The 14835-nt window shown below is 43.5% G+C and overlaps 1 protein-coding gene across 2 annotated transcripts in view; it reads right to left on the bottom strand.

The window, feature by feature from the left end:
- LOC117580285 (capon-like protein) overlaps positions 1 to 13863 on the bottom strand; it is a 51179-nt gene extending 37316 nt beyond the window's left edge. The window contains exons 1-2 of one of the 2 annotated variants that reach the window (XM_034266759.1): positions 13616 to 13863; positions 7806 to 8432 (exon numbers count right to left, since the gene is read on the bottom strand). In XM_034266759.1, coding sequence (XP_034122650.1) covers positions 7806 to 7907 — 102 coding nt within the window. In that variant the 5' untranslated portion in view covers positions 7908 to 8432; positions 13616 to 13863. The remainder of the gene's footprint in view (positions 1 to 7805; positions 8433 to 13615) is intronic. The other variant, XM_034266761.1, reaches the window with a different exon arrangement.
- Between the last annotated feature and the right edge of the window lie 972 nt (positions 13864 to 14835).

Below are 14835 nucleotides of genomic sequence, written 5' to 3'. Positions count from 1 at the left end.
AAAAATAAAAACATTTTGGGTACACAAAGGGCGCGGGGTGTGTTTTTTTTCTTTTTATCAACGGGCAGCGGCGAAACCAAAAAAACACGCGCCCCCTTCCCCCCCCCCCCCCCCCCCCCCACACACACACACACACAAAAAAGAAAATACAAAAGGGGAAGGAGTCACCTGCGCCAGCGCCAGCGCCAGCAGTCGAAGCCGAACTCAGCATCAAGTGGGGCGTGGAGGGAAAAACTTTCACAGTCGACAGGGTGTCGGGGAAATGTTTGTTTAGAATTTGGCAGAGCGTTATTTATGGCCCAATAACTTTTAACTTCACATGCGGCGGCCCCCGTCCTGAGTAGTGTGCCACTCGGCCGGGCTGGGCCTCAGCCTGGCCAAAAATGCAAATCACTTGCCATTTGGTCAAAGACTCACGTAGTGCGGAAAGCTCAATGGGGGCAAAATAAATTTAATTGAAAATCGGCCAGCTCCTCCTCTCCTCTTCATCTTTGGCAGGTGAAAAGTTCCTACACGGAATGTCAATTGAATCTATGGACCACTAAGCCCTGAGAGCAAGAGGATGCTGCGGCCGTCAGTCAAAGTGTTTAATTAATGTCTACGCAATAGATGACCACAGATTTTCATTAAAGTATAGACAGAGCACCGTCTCGAACTGGGATATCCACGCCGAAGGTTAGGGTCACGCCCACGCGGCTGCTCAAACAATTTAATTTTATTTTTTTGTTGTTGTTGCTTTTCGTTGATTGTGTTTTCGGCTACAAATTAATTTCAGAACAAAAGCCATCACAACAGCCAAATTTTGGGCCAAGAATAAATAGAAATTAAAATATATAATTCAAACCAAAGAAAATGCCCCCAAGAATATGTATATTAAAAGGTAAATGTGTATATATTTATGGGTGGTATATGTGCCACAATGACGTCACTGAGTCGTTGGCCAATTAAACATGCTCTGGCCCTGAAAACAGTAGCACTTGTGTGTCGCTTTTTGCTGCCATCAACTAATTATTAAAACGAAAAAGTTTATTTAAAGTGAATGCCAATGGGAGATGAGACTGAGACCCTTCTTTGTAGTCCCTCTTTCTATTCATTGAGTCGCAAGACTGCTACTATCTCTGGCCTGTCACCCAGTCGCTTTGTGTGTGTGCCGCTCTCTGGCGGCAATGTCAAAGGTCGCTGTGAATGGTGGCACATAATTGCACTTGACAGCAAACGACAGCAGCCAGTAGCTGTGGCAGCTGCACCGACTAACCGTCGACAGTTGCCAGTCGACTGTGCAGAGATAAGGGAACCAAATAGTCAAAGTCAAAGAGCCCAGGGAAACTGTGAAAGATTGCATAGGAAAATGAATTCAATTGCATTGCTTTTTTCTCGTTCGTTTCATTTCTTTTCTATTTTCAATCTTTTTTTTCGGTGGCTCCCATCCAGGGCTGTCACTGATTAGACGGGCTCCCGGCGCTTTTGATGCTGCTGCACAGATAATTTTTTCATCTTTTTTTCGTTGCCAATGAACCAAACCGAAACGTGAGCGGCACAGCGGCAGTTAACGAGTTTTTTTGAGCTTTTTGCGAACCCTTTTCGATTTGTTTTCAATGGGAAAATTGGCGGGCAAACAAACCAAAAAAAAAATGATCAGCGATCGCAGCGGAGACTCCTGGTCATTAAAAATAAAAGCAGCAACAGATAGACAGTTTTGTGGCTGTTTTTATTGAGGGTATTATCATTTTGTTATGATCGATCCTACCACATCTCTAGAATTTACTCTTTTGTCGGTAATTGTATCTATAAGAAACCTGCCAGCTATTGTAGCCTAAAGAGTACAACAGTCGTTCCACTTAAAGCAATTTTTGTGAATTTGTTTTTGGTTATGGCCAAGCCCAGTCAGGCAGTGGACAGCTGTCAGCGAGCATCGACAGTGGCCTGGGAAAGGGTCGCGTCGATGTGTGTTTTTGTTTAGAGCGTGCCACAGCAGCTGCCGCATGCAACTTCCGCAATTGAGCGCTTCGCTAAGCACCCCCACAAACACAAACACACATTTGCTTGCGTTTCCCATTTTGGGTGTAGCAGGGGGCATGCATTGCCAGAGAGTGGGTGAGGTGAGAGTGCGGTCTTGTGAGCCTGCGCGCCTGCTTGCAGCCTGACTCATTGCACATTGATCAAGGGGGGGTGGAGGAAACTTGTTTGCGGCAGCTGCGCCAGGTGTAATTGCGAAATGCGAACCAATTTGCAACAGCAAATTGTGTAATACAAAGATAATAAATGAGCAGCGGTGAGAGTGTAGCACCAGAGCATGTGCCACAGTAATGCCTCACCGAACGGGAATGAATCATCAATGAATGAGCTGGCCGATAGCCGACAGAAAAGGAAGCCAGAAACCAAAGTCCCATAAGCCTTGGACAAGTAATGGCCACTTAATCCTTGACGGCCAGCATTAATGTCGCACTTGACACACATTAAACGCGACTAGAGACGGGAATTATGTCGGTAGATGGGCGACTGACACTTCATCTTTCTGCTGGAATTCATTTGGAGTGCAAAGCAAACTTTGTTGGTATTGATACAGCGGGGAAAGCGCTGCCACAGCGGAGTGGCAAGAACCAAAGCAGCAGAGGCAACAGAATCAAAGAAAAAATCGATTAGCCCGGCCAAGAACCAATCAGCACGCAAATAAGCGGAATGAATCTCTAATAATCAAAACGAACTGCAAACGCCGCAGGAGCTTTGTGCACAGAGCGGAATTGGTAGATGTAAAAATGAGTTACCTCAGAGTGCCAGACCCCAAAGCATCTCAATCCGATGTAAATCCCCAAGTCAGTCATTGACTGCCAAATGGAAGCCATTTCCTCACACACACATACATCGAGTAGTATCCTTCGTGCTGGAGTGCTGAACTCTGAACCGGAAGCAAGCCATAAAAGCATTTAGCTGATAATTTGCAATGAATATGAAAACTCCCAGGCCACAGCAAATGATTCAATTTTGGAAGGCAAAAGCAGAGCGGAGCATCATTTTTCCATTATTTTTATTACACTTTCAAGTAACTGGAAATATTGCAAAATTTTATTATTCGCCAGCCACAAAATCGATGGAGAGCAGCAAGCAGCCAAAAGGCCAAAGGGTGACTCGGGTGGAGGAGGAGCGGCGAAGCCTGTTGCCATAACATTAAAAATTGATTGTACTTTATATCGAATGAATATGGGAAGCGGACGGGCCACCGAAGTACCACCAAAATGATGATCCGTGCATTGTCCAGAACAAATTGTGGGCCATAAAGACTAGCCAGGCGGCTGGCAGTGAGGCGTGTGTAATTATTCTCATGCAAACCAGACGAAACGGCACACGAGCTTCTATCTAGCAGAAATTAACGATCAAATTGAACTTTAAGCAAAAGGTTAAGCAAAACAAGGAAAAACCAAAACATATCTTTCGCCACCAAACGAAAACTCTTTAAGAGAGAATTTTTTTGTGGTTGTACAGCGGAAACAGACAGTCATACACACAGCATGAAGCAGGAAAAACTTGAGGACTGTTGAGTTTTTATTTGCATTTTATGACTCATTTTTCACGCCCCTCGTCCGATCCTGCTTCTGGTTCTTGCTGCCGAGCCGCCGCCGTCTGCTGGTGTCAGTTGCGGCTGATAAAAGCCAGGACCAGAAGCCCCGTCACACAAAAACGAGAACGAGAACGAGAACGAGAACCATGAACCCAAGTTAAATTGCCGGCCGCATAATCCTTTATGGGACGTACTTTCCAACTCGTGGGCGTTGTCCTTTTCTGTCTGCCTTTTGTCGTTTTGCCAATAATTTATATATGGCCAAAATGCTTTTGAAATGCTCTCTCCTGCGACGTCCAAAAAGACCAAAGGAAATGCCAGATAATTGAAATTGATATACGAGTAGGTCCTGAAACAAAACGATGTCTGCATGTGCCATCGCCTACGCCGTCTCAGACTTTTCTCCTTAGATAAACACAATGCCCGAGGAGAGCAGGGAACGAAATAGCATGGGGCGCATACGCCGCATGAACCACATTCATAATTTTGCGAAATGGAAAATGGGGCAAACACACACACACACAAGAAGGTAGCACGGAGAGTGTAGGAAAATCCAAGGCACACACACATGCGTAGCACGTGGACTCAAGGCATGTGGCCGTCCGTCTCCGTTTTTATTTGTTTTTTAATATTTTTATGTGTGTGGACCAGCCCGTACCGGTCCGCATTTTCTTTATTTTTCATCTCGATATTCTTGTGTGGTTCTGTGCGTGGAAAATTGGAACACATGCGCTTCACCTTCGCCTTAATTAATATTATTTTGTAAATAATAATTAATTTTACCCCGAGCGTAGCGCGCGTAGTGCTCGGCGGCCAAAAATAAATAATTTCTCATAAATAAAAACAGACATAATGGAAAATAATATTGTAAATGGGAAAAGCAGCAGCATCGGCAGCAGCGGGTGGAATCAGACATGATAATTAACATGGGGTTAAAATAAATGTGAGAAAAAGTACGGAAATTGATATTTGATTGAAAATTAAAGCAACGAAAAAAAGGAAAAAGGACACAAAGAAGAGCCACAGCCACTGCAAGGCAACCCGAACTTTACCACTCAATAAAGTTTGCCACAAAACGAAACGAACGTTGAATGGAGCACCTGAAACTTAACCCGACATATAGATAGTTGGAAAATCCTAAATTTCTTTGAAATAATTGATGAACTCTGGGAAGATAAATTCCCCATACGCCAGACGGCTGGCAGTCGGAAGTTGTTAAGCCAAAATAAATCGACTTGAATCGGATGCAATCACATAAATATTTGATAGAGCTGCCGCTGGCACCCCGAAAACCGCCACGAATAGCAAAACGAATTCAGGCACTAAGCTCCCGCGTTAAGCATACGCAGTGTTGCCAGGCGCAAAACATAACCAAAAAAATATACCAAAAAATAAAGTGTGAGAGAAAAAATAAAGCACCGTAGGCGCCAGGCAATGTGCGTGAGCGAATAATTTATGCACCTTTTGAAAGATTTATGCGGCAGGGCCCAGAGGCGGTCGCGATGTTGGCGCTGATGGCAAGCGGCAGTCGGCAAGGCAATTCGCGAAATCAAAGCGTGAAATTCAATTAATCTAAGCAGGAGAAGTCGGGAGGAGTAGGGGGAGCAGGAAGCCCGGTAGATGGCAGGAAGCCCAACCAGGTGTCAGGTTTTAGTGGGGCATCAGGACACACACTTTTGGAAATTAAGTCCCCAATCGAAGATCCAGTGACTCATAATACCCATAATTCTGGACACGCTCTCTCTCTCTCTCTCTCTTTGGCCTGTCAGATGAATCAGCTGGGTGGCAGGGGATTCGACGCTGACAATGCACAAAAACGGGACAGTCCCTTCTGCTGCTCCTCATACTGAGAATCGAATTCTCGTATTCGTATTCGTATTTGGGTTAGGCCAGCCAACCATATAGCAGCAGCAGCAGCAGCATCGGTAGGTAACGGTATCCACCGTTGTTTCTTTTTCGCCAAAAGTGAGACCCAACCGAAAAGCAAAAACAAACAAACGCTGATGCTGCAGCTGAAGCAAAAGCACAAACAAAGCGAAACCAAAAAAAAAGAACGAGCTGCAAAAGCATAACAAAGTGCAAAACGTTTGCATACCCTAACAAAGAGAGAGTATGACAGAGTGCCAGGCATTATCTTTATAGGGTATTCTAGGGTATTAACACTTTTGGCTACCAAAACTTCATCTTTCTGCATTTTTTGTGTGTTTTGTTTTCGTTGGATTGTGTGCTGTTTTTGTTTATGGAAATATGCAAATAACATTGAAGTTTTGAATGGATTGGGGGTGTGGAGAAAAACTGCAGCACGTGCATGCTGCTGGAGTGCAGCGGAAAGAAAAGTTAAAGAAAACTTCAAGCTGCAAAAACTCCAACAATTTGGAGTTCCCCTCTATAATTTGGCATACAGAATTGAGTGAATTTAATTGCAGTTGCAACTCCAATGGCAACTCCGCGCGGCAAGTGCAATGCCTTGCCAGTGCCACACAAAGAAATCAAGTATGCAAAATGCCATAGAGACAATGTAACCAGAGATAGGAGACGACACTCGTAGTCGTACTCGTACGTGAGAATGATGCGACTAATGTTTTGTTCGAATCATTTGCATACAAGATTGAGCATGTAAAAAAGGCAAAGTCAATGGCCAGGCAATCATGAAGTTGCCACAACACACGAGGTTTTTGCCCCAACAGAGTTTAAGTTGCCACAGCCTGTTGCCAGAGCTCATCAATCTTGCAGGTAAAATTAATTGAAATTTTGGTCAACCGCATGTAACTGATCAAATCAAATTCGGAAGCAAAAGAACAGCAAAGACAGCAACAAAAACAACAGCAACAGCAACAGCAACAACAATATTGAGCAGAGTTTGGCACGCAAACAATTTCCACACATTGAACAAAAATAATAAACAAGAGCCGAAAACGAAACCGAAACAACAACGTCAGAGAAGAGAAAAAAAATACGCACACAAAACTAAACAAATGCTCAAAATACGATGCTGAATAATTGAACACGATACACACACAACCACAACACACACTCGTATGGAAATGGTAAATTTGTTTACAATTTTCCCCACTGCGTGTAAAGAAGAACTACATATTCGTACATACATCACGAGCGTTTGAGAGTTTGGAGTTGTGACAGTTGACTAACTCTTTGCTGCTTTTGTTGCTTGCCGACTGTTAACTCGTGGAAACTCGTGGAAACTCGCAGCAGTTGCGGTTTTCTATACAGAAGCTTTAGATACACTTACAGATCCATCAACACCATAGCTACAGAAGAATGTATGGAAAAAAGTACTATCTAGGCATTTTCTGTATGTTTTCTCTCGAAAAATGATAGTATCCTCCACTGCATCACCTGATCAAAATCAACATACCCCCTTCAAGTGTATATTCATAATAAATCTATATACAATCTACACACAAGTTCAACAACCGCAACAGCTGCACAATTGGTTATGAAGCCCTGCTCTCTGGCATAAAAAATGTCACAAATATTTAATTGCATTTCCAGAATTATTTAGAACAGTTTATGCGCCCAAGTCCTACAAATAAATTCGAACAAAGTGCAGCTTAATTAAATGTAGAGAGAGAATATAAAGAGGATTTTCCCAAATCATGAAATATTTGCATTTAGTCTATTGTGGTTGTATCAATGAGTATTTATTTAATTTCAGACACAGCATGCTCGTATCTTCCACGATTAATGCAACAGAAACTCCAGTGCGCAAATATTTAATGAAGAATGTTCAGCTGTTTATTGAAGAGGATTCCAGCAGCTGAAGCACCCAAATAAATTCCACGTAAGTAGATCCCAAAGCAAGCAATTCTTTAATGCTAAATAAATATGTATCTACCATATATTTGTATCTTAATTGACACTGAATCGTATTGGTCACAAATTACCATTTGAAAGATGGCTTTAAGGCTCCCAGCTGATGGCTAAATTTGTGGAATGTATAGACAATTTTATGACTTTTCTACTAAGTATAGTCAGAAATAGAAGCCCACAGCTACTCCCGAATGTCTTTTTAAATTTATTTTAACTAATTTTATCGCCCTCAGCAAATATTTCAAACATTTATTGATACTCTGAGACTTTTTCTTAGTCATCGAATTGCATTAAAATTTAAGAGAAACCATTAAAGAAAAAACGCTTCAAACGATGGTCGTAAAGATAGCACAAACACTTGTCTCAAGAGTTCCCAGAAAAACACAATTCTAGAGAAAGAACTAGAAATGGGACTCACCTTTGCCTGAAATGTGATGCCATGGAAGAAGGCCTGCTCGGCGTGTAGGGGCACACGCAGATCCTGATCGTCCTGCACCAGATCGTACGGTGTCGATGGCATTCTCAGATAGTTCAATAGCACCGATTCGGACCACTTGTAGTATCATGAGATGGTTTTCATCTTCCTCGTGCTACGCTTGTGCAGCTGATGGCGCAATTGCCACAAAACGCCACTTGGCCGACGCTTTGGCTGTTGCTGTTGCTGTTGAGGCTGTATCTGAGGTTTCTGCTGCTGATTCTGCTGCTGTTGTTGCTGCTGGATAATGATTTTGCTTTGGCTCATGCAAATTGCTGGGGGGGCGACGAACGCTCGCTCTGTGATTGATTTGCTATGTTTCTGAGGTTCTCCCTCTGCGGTCCGCTCCGCGACGCTCTGCACGGTCTCCACGCGCTCTGGGCTCTCCCCAAGCTCTTGCTTAATCCCAATTTATGAGCTTGCGGTGCCCCGATGTTCAGCAAATTGAATTGCGTCAGTTGTAGCAGCGATTCTTTAGGCGCTTTTCTCTTGCGTTTTATTATGAAATCTGCCCCATTCACATTCACTGGCAATTTACGGTGCGGTGCGGTGTGGTCTGGTGCTGTCTCACTGCAAGTGGAGAAGAGAGAAAATAATGCTTTAATAGTTTAGAAAAGTAGAAAGGCATTGTTGTAGCTGGAGTTTGAGCTTTGTGTAATCAAACGTCGTCCATCGATCCATCTATAAATCTATTAAAGTGAGTCATTAAGTCGCTGATTTTGAGTCAGCTTTTGAATTCATTGGAAGCCCCAAATGCTAATCACGAATCTGACTCAACATTTGACTAGACACAGCTCTGCCTGCGATGACACCCCGCTGAACCAAAGGTATCAATGGATGTACGTACATATTTACATATTTATGTATGTATGTACATATGATGTATGTATGTATGTATGTATGTATGTAAGCATGAATTGGTAGACTTCGTTTACCACGTCTACCCACACGTGGTGTCGCTGTTTGCTTGAATTGAATTCGTAATTTTATTTGTATGTGGCATTTATTTTTGGTCTGCACTTTAATTGAAATCAATTGAGGATTTCTGGCAGGCACAAAAGAGCAGTTAAATAGCTTAAATAAGGCATTTGCAGGTCTCTTTTACCGATGTTTCACTGTACTCTGTACGAGTTTTGCGATGTTTTGATTAAGTCTGCTGCCGAAAACTGAAACTTAAAATAAACAGCTGGTTATTATCCACCTCCTTCATCTCTCTCTTTTTGCCAATATCTGTTTCACTCTCTCTCCCTCTCAGTCGCTTATCTCTATCTCTTTATGTGTCTATCTGGCTCTTCTTCGGTTGTCTTTGTTTTGCAGCCTCTCTCTGAGGCTGCCACTGAAATCTGAAGTCAGTTCAAAGCCAGGCCAGAGGGTCACGGACGTTTACGCGTGTAAATGACAAGGCAGCCAAAGCGCAACAGCGACAGCACACAGCAACCACACTAAAAACACCAAGAAATAACCGCCTTCAGTTGTTGCTTCGTTTGTTTATCTGCCTCCTTTTTGGCTTTTTGTGGCGTCTTCACGGATTGCCTGGTGCCTGGTGAGTCTGGTTCCCCGTCTCCAATGCATAAATATGCTGAAGTCAACTTTTTAAAAGTCTCAACGACACTCTCTCTGTCTCTCTCCACTGTTTGTTGTTTTCTGTCTCGCATTAAGTTATCAATTTGAGTGTCGATTGAGTTCAAATTGCCACCAGCTGATGCCGACGCCTGAGAATGGAGGGCATTGGGTTGAGGCTGGGACAGCAGCAGCAGTTGACACTTTTCGGGGAGCGACGTAAATCAGCTCCGGTTTAAGGTCAGACCTTACATTCACATGGGGATTAGGGGCGCTTGACCCTAAAAGATACTCTAATAGACGCTGCTGAATAGATAAATTGTTGGCTTGGAATGCTCTTTAAAAGTTAGAACCAACTCTTTGGGGCATTAATGAATGTAGTTTTGTGTTTTATCCCTTTGAAATCCCTTAAATTCTTGCCAAAGTTTCCTTTGTCTTGTTCCAGTTTGCTGCTGCAATTGTGGAGAGTTCAATGTGCCAGCCTTCGCCCACAGCCATACATCATCCAATGCTGGTAGCTGAAGGTACTAGTTCTAGTCTCGACGCCATTTTGTGGCACACAACTACACTCACGTAGATGTGTGTACATGCACATGCATGAACAATAAGGTTCAAGTACCTCCAAAGCGGGCTGCACATGCGTTGATCTATCTACAAAAAGGAGCAAGCGAGACAGACAGAGCGAGTCAGCAGCAGCAGTGCATTGCAGTGCACTTAACACCCACCATGGAACCACCAGCCGCTGCCCTGCACTGCCCTAGCTATCCACCACCCGCCACGAACCTCAGTGCGGCCCTCCCTCCACGAAACATAGTGTTTGCCAGAGTCTACGATCAGCAGTTCTGCCCTCCCTCCACGAACCGCAGTGCTTTGCCCCCTCGATAAGCCACCGTGCCCTCCCCCAACTCAACGCATGACTCTTTTCGGATTCTTCTGTCTTCTGGTTTACGTACAAACTATCTGCTTCGCTGTCTCATTCTCTCTCTTTCTGCCTCTCTCATGCTTCTGCATCGAGCTGCAGTTCTTTCGATTCCGTTTTGTTCTTTCGCCCGCACTATCAACGGCAGGCCATGGCAACTGCAGCAGTGACTGCAACAGCGACTGCGCAGCAACGGCAGCAAACACAACAACAACAATTAGAAACCCGTATCGCCCTGCAAGTGAATGACTCGCGAGGCTGCTGACGACGACGTGCTTCCAAGAAGCATTCAAGCCCAAGAGATGGGGAACCGGTTTCCATGGGCTCTACTCGAAACGACTCCACTCGACACGAAGTCGAGTCCAAGTCGAAGTCAAAGTCTTGGTAACTTACACGCTCACTTCCTTTCCGGTTCTTGCATGCACAAAGCGAGAAAAAGACAGAGAGAGAGCGAGAGAATGAGACAAAGTTGTGGATAGAAAGGGGCATAACTATTCCTCTTTGGCTGCCTGAGCAAGAGCGAGATGGCCACAAAACAAAGCACAACTGAAAAGTCAGCTGCAATTTTATGATACCCTACAAGAGCTGTCAGGGCACTACACTTTGTGTGAAATGTTTGGCAACGAAATCGAATTTTGTTATAAATTTGTATAGCATTAATATATTTATGATTTGGCACTGCTAGGTCTTTGTTGGACTATGTCTATGGTTCCTATGGGAAAATTAAGTTCTCGTATTTCAAGTTTCACGACTGTCATCAAAACCTATTGCTATTGCAGGGTATTATTTTCTTTCATTTCTTCTTGCATCTTTTATTTCTTTTGATTTTTTTGTTGCAGTTTTTCAAGTTTAGTACTTGGCAATTACGTAGCAGCGAATCAAGCGAATCGCTACGAAGCTTTTGTCATGCCTGAAACTGAAAATATTTACTGCGCAGCCGCAGCCGCAGCCTCCAACGAAGCTGCACTTGCCGCAAGCTGTTGCTGTTGTTGCTGCTGCTGCAGTGTCAGATTATGCAAGTTACTCTGGGGAAGTGGGGGTAGACGAAGAAAGAAAAACGAAACTGGTCGCGCAGGCTGATATTTTATTCGCAAAAATGTTGCGCACTTTTTGGAAAATGCAAAGAGCGGGAAAACTTAAAAGAAAAATATCTGCCTGGATAGTATGTTTCGCGCCATGTATTTTTTTAGCCAACTGCCCAATAAACAGACACAAAGCAGCAATTAAACAAAATTCCAAACGAAGAAAAAGATGGCTAAAAAGACGGACCGGACCAGCTGCGTTGTCTCCTGTAGCTGCTACTCCTCCTTCTTCCGAGGAGATCTGTGGGTCCGGTTGTGGCATGACCAAAGCATCAATCTTGTTTTCGATTTCGAAGGAAACTAACTGCCGGGAAAGGCAACTTGCTACTGCCCCTTAGATGCGGCGCGAGGCAAGGCAAAGAGAGTGAAGAGAACATCTCTGCTTTGTCCGCGATCCGCGATCCGCGATCGTCATCACAGTTCTGAGTTCTGTGTCTCGCCATTGTCGTTGCCATATATTTATGGGGCAGACAGCCCCAGACAGATATTCCAACAGCAACATCCCGAAGCGCGGGAGAGATGCGGAGAGGAGACGGCTGGCTGGCTGGCTGACTGCCTGGGTGCCAGGGTGCTTGCCTGTGTGCGATGCAAAACTTTTTGCCTGTATCTATAAGATACATTTGGTGCGAGGAGAGCCAACCCCGCGCGTATGTGTGATATAAATAGCAGCGGGGCGGCCACTCAGCCTGTGTGCCTCTCGGCGTTCCCCCGTTCGCTCTCCTCTGACCCATAGAACGCACCTCAACAACATTCAGATACAACATAAATCTATGGCCCAACATGAAACGATTGCCAAACCAAAAACGACAGGGGATAGGGAGGATTTTACTTTTTTTTGGGGAAATATTTTCCAACATTCTTCTGAGTTTATTTGTTTGTTTGCCAGGTCGTCATTGGGGATCATTAGACTAAGCTCTCTAATCCATAATCCATAATCCAGCCACAAGAACGACTAACCTTGAAAGTTCTTTCCCCAGAGTATATTTTCTGTATCTTTAGCCAGCAGACACACAGAAATTAATGATCAATCGAGCAGACACAAAGGAGAAGGGAGAGCGATAAACGAAGCGAGAAACTAAAGTTAGTGGCAATTTTGTCATTGCCCAGAAATTTATCGTTGATTATGCGTTGTGCCTGTCGCTTCGGTGGCACTGTGTATCTTTGGGATGCATTTCACCAGAAACATATAAAAGCTGGCTGCTGAATCAAACAATACATTTTCATCTGTTTTTGTTGTGCAATAATTTATAAAAATAATAAACACACGACTATGGCGGCGCGGCGCTAGTTTTCATTTTTGGTTTTCAATATTTCGTATCTTTTTTTTTGGCACACATTCAACTCAGCAGCACAAACACACAAATGCATATATATTGTATGTAGAATTTAGATCTCTATAGAGATCTGCATTGCAGGCCCAGAATGTATCTAGAACGCGTCGCGTAATCAGTTTTTTAGCTGCGATCTGCAAAATCTTTTTGTTATTTTTTTTTGCAGTTCTCTGCAAAACTTTCCATTTCTATGCGTTCGAACAGTTCTCGAATGTCACAGCCGCTGCTCGTCAGGTATATAGTTTCACAGTTATCACACACAAACACTGCCACTCGCACACACACACAGACGCAGGTGTAACACCTACGGCTTTTTTTCGGTGCGGTTCTCTTTCTTTTTCTTCTCTGATGTTTGCTTGGTTTGGAGGTGATTTTAAAAATTAACTGCCAATTCTTGGAAACGGACGCCGATGAAGACGCGACGCTTTTTTCCCCGTACCTTTTCGGGGGCTCTGAGAGAGTTGTCCAACTGGCGCCGACTTGTTGCTATGTTTGGCTCTTAGTTTGTTTTTTGTTCGGCTTTGGTAGCTTTTTCTTGTTATATTCTATTTGAATATTAAGTAAATTTTCGCCAGTTTTGCTTTACGCTCTTTATTTGCATATCCTACAAGTCGTTGCCGTAACGGAAATGCTTAGATTATGATCGCGGAGAGAACTTCACTTTCGTCACGAACAAAAACCTCAAACAGTCGGACAAACCGACAGAGCAACCCAAGTCAAATGCAGATGCAGAGAATGCCGTAAAACCCGTTTTCCAGAATGCATCGAACGCGCAGCAATAAGAACCAATAATTCGAAATGAGGGGGAGAGACATGGAGCCCTGCCTGATTTTATTATTAAAATATTGAATGGAAAATTACTTGTATTATTCGCTGGTAAACCGAAATATTTTACAATGCGTTAGAACCGTCTGAATTGTTCAGTCAACACAATAAACTACCCGAAACGAGTGTGAAGCAACCGGTATGCAAGAAACAGAAACAGAAACACAATTTCGTTTTTCAGTGCGACGCCAGAACTGAGCGGACAGTGCGTAAAAATCGTAAACGCCAGTATGTGTCGGATACAACCACGATGAACACCGAACCACCCAAAACTGACTCTATGTCGGCAGCGGCAAGAGTGCCCAAGCACCGAAAGCTTATACAGGGTGCCTGTCTGTGTTCTCTGTGGCGTGTCTGTTTCTCTCTGACGCTGGGAAAACCTGTTTGTGTTTCCATGGTGTATTTGTAGCCAGAAAAATAGTGAGGTGTGGTCTCTCTTCGGCAGTCTCTGTTTTTGTTTTGTTTTCTGTTTTTGAAACAAATGAAAGGGTATATCTAAATATAAGATGAATCTGCTGGAACTCCTTAAAGTAAACTAAAATATCCAAGCATAAAATGATTAATAAAATATAAATTTAACTCAATAATATAGTAAAATAAATTATATTTTTAGTAGTTTAAGTAATTTAAAAATTGATAATTTCGTAACTGAAAAATGTGGACACGCTGAAGTGTGTCTGAAATGGACATAAAAAACTGTCAAAATATTGACTTTGTGTACCTTCAAAAGGTGCACACATTGAAGCATTCCAAGATAAATATTCAAAAGTTCAATAAAATGCACATAAAGCTGACATGAGCATGCCTCACCTCTTATAATCATTCCTTGTTTGGCCATTAACTGGCTTTCGCTCTCTTAGCACGCTCTCTTATGCTTGCTGCCTGTTGTCGTCTTCGTCGGCTGACTGCTGGCCGCCTCTCTGCGGAAACGAAAAGCGAAAGCCGTTGGCCAATCAGCATGCGGCAAATACACGTGCTCGCTGTTTGCCTTCTGGTGCGGAGGGTGGCTGGGGTGCCCGTTGGGGGGCCTCAAAGCGATTTCGCAATGTTTCTCTGTTTTGGTTTCCATGTGGGAAGCTTAGAGTCTGGGACCCGCTCTTTAAGTTTGCTAAAGATGCGACTGTGGTGGGACGGATACAAACCGTACTGCAAGGTAAACATAGTCAGAACTATGCAGTACCACAGGCTAAACATTGCCAGGTGTATTGGATTAATGGTTTTAACTTTTAAGAGGTGTTCGAACTGTACATATCGTT

Source organism: Drosophila guanche, unplaced genomic scaffold (assembly GCF_900245975.1).
Source record: "Drosophila guanche unplaced genomic scaffold, DGUA_6, whole genome shotgun sequence".
NCBI lineage: Eukaryota > Metazoa > Arthropoda > Insecta > Diptera > Drosophilidae > Drosophila > Drosophila guanche.
The sequence above is the reverse complement of the archived record's forward strand: the minus strand, read 5'-3'. Positions and strand labels throughout refer to the sequence as shown.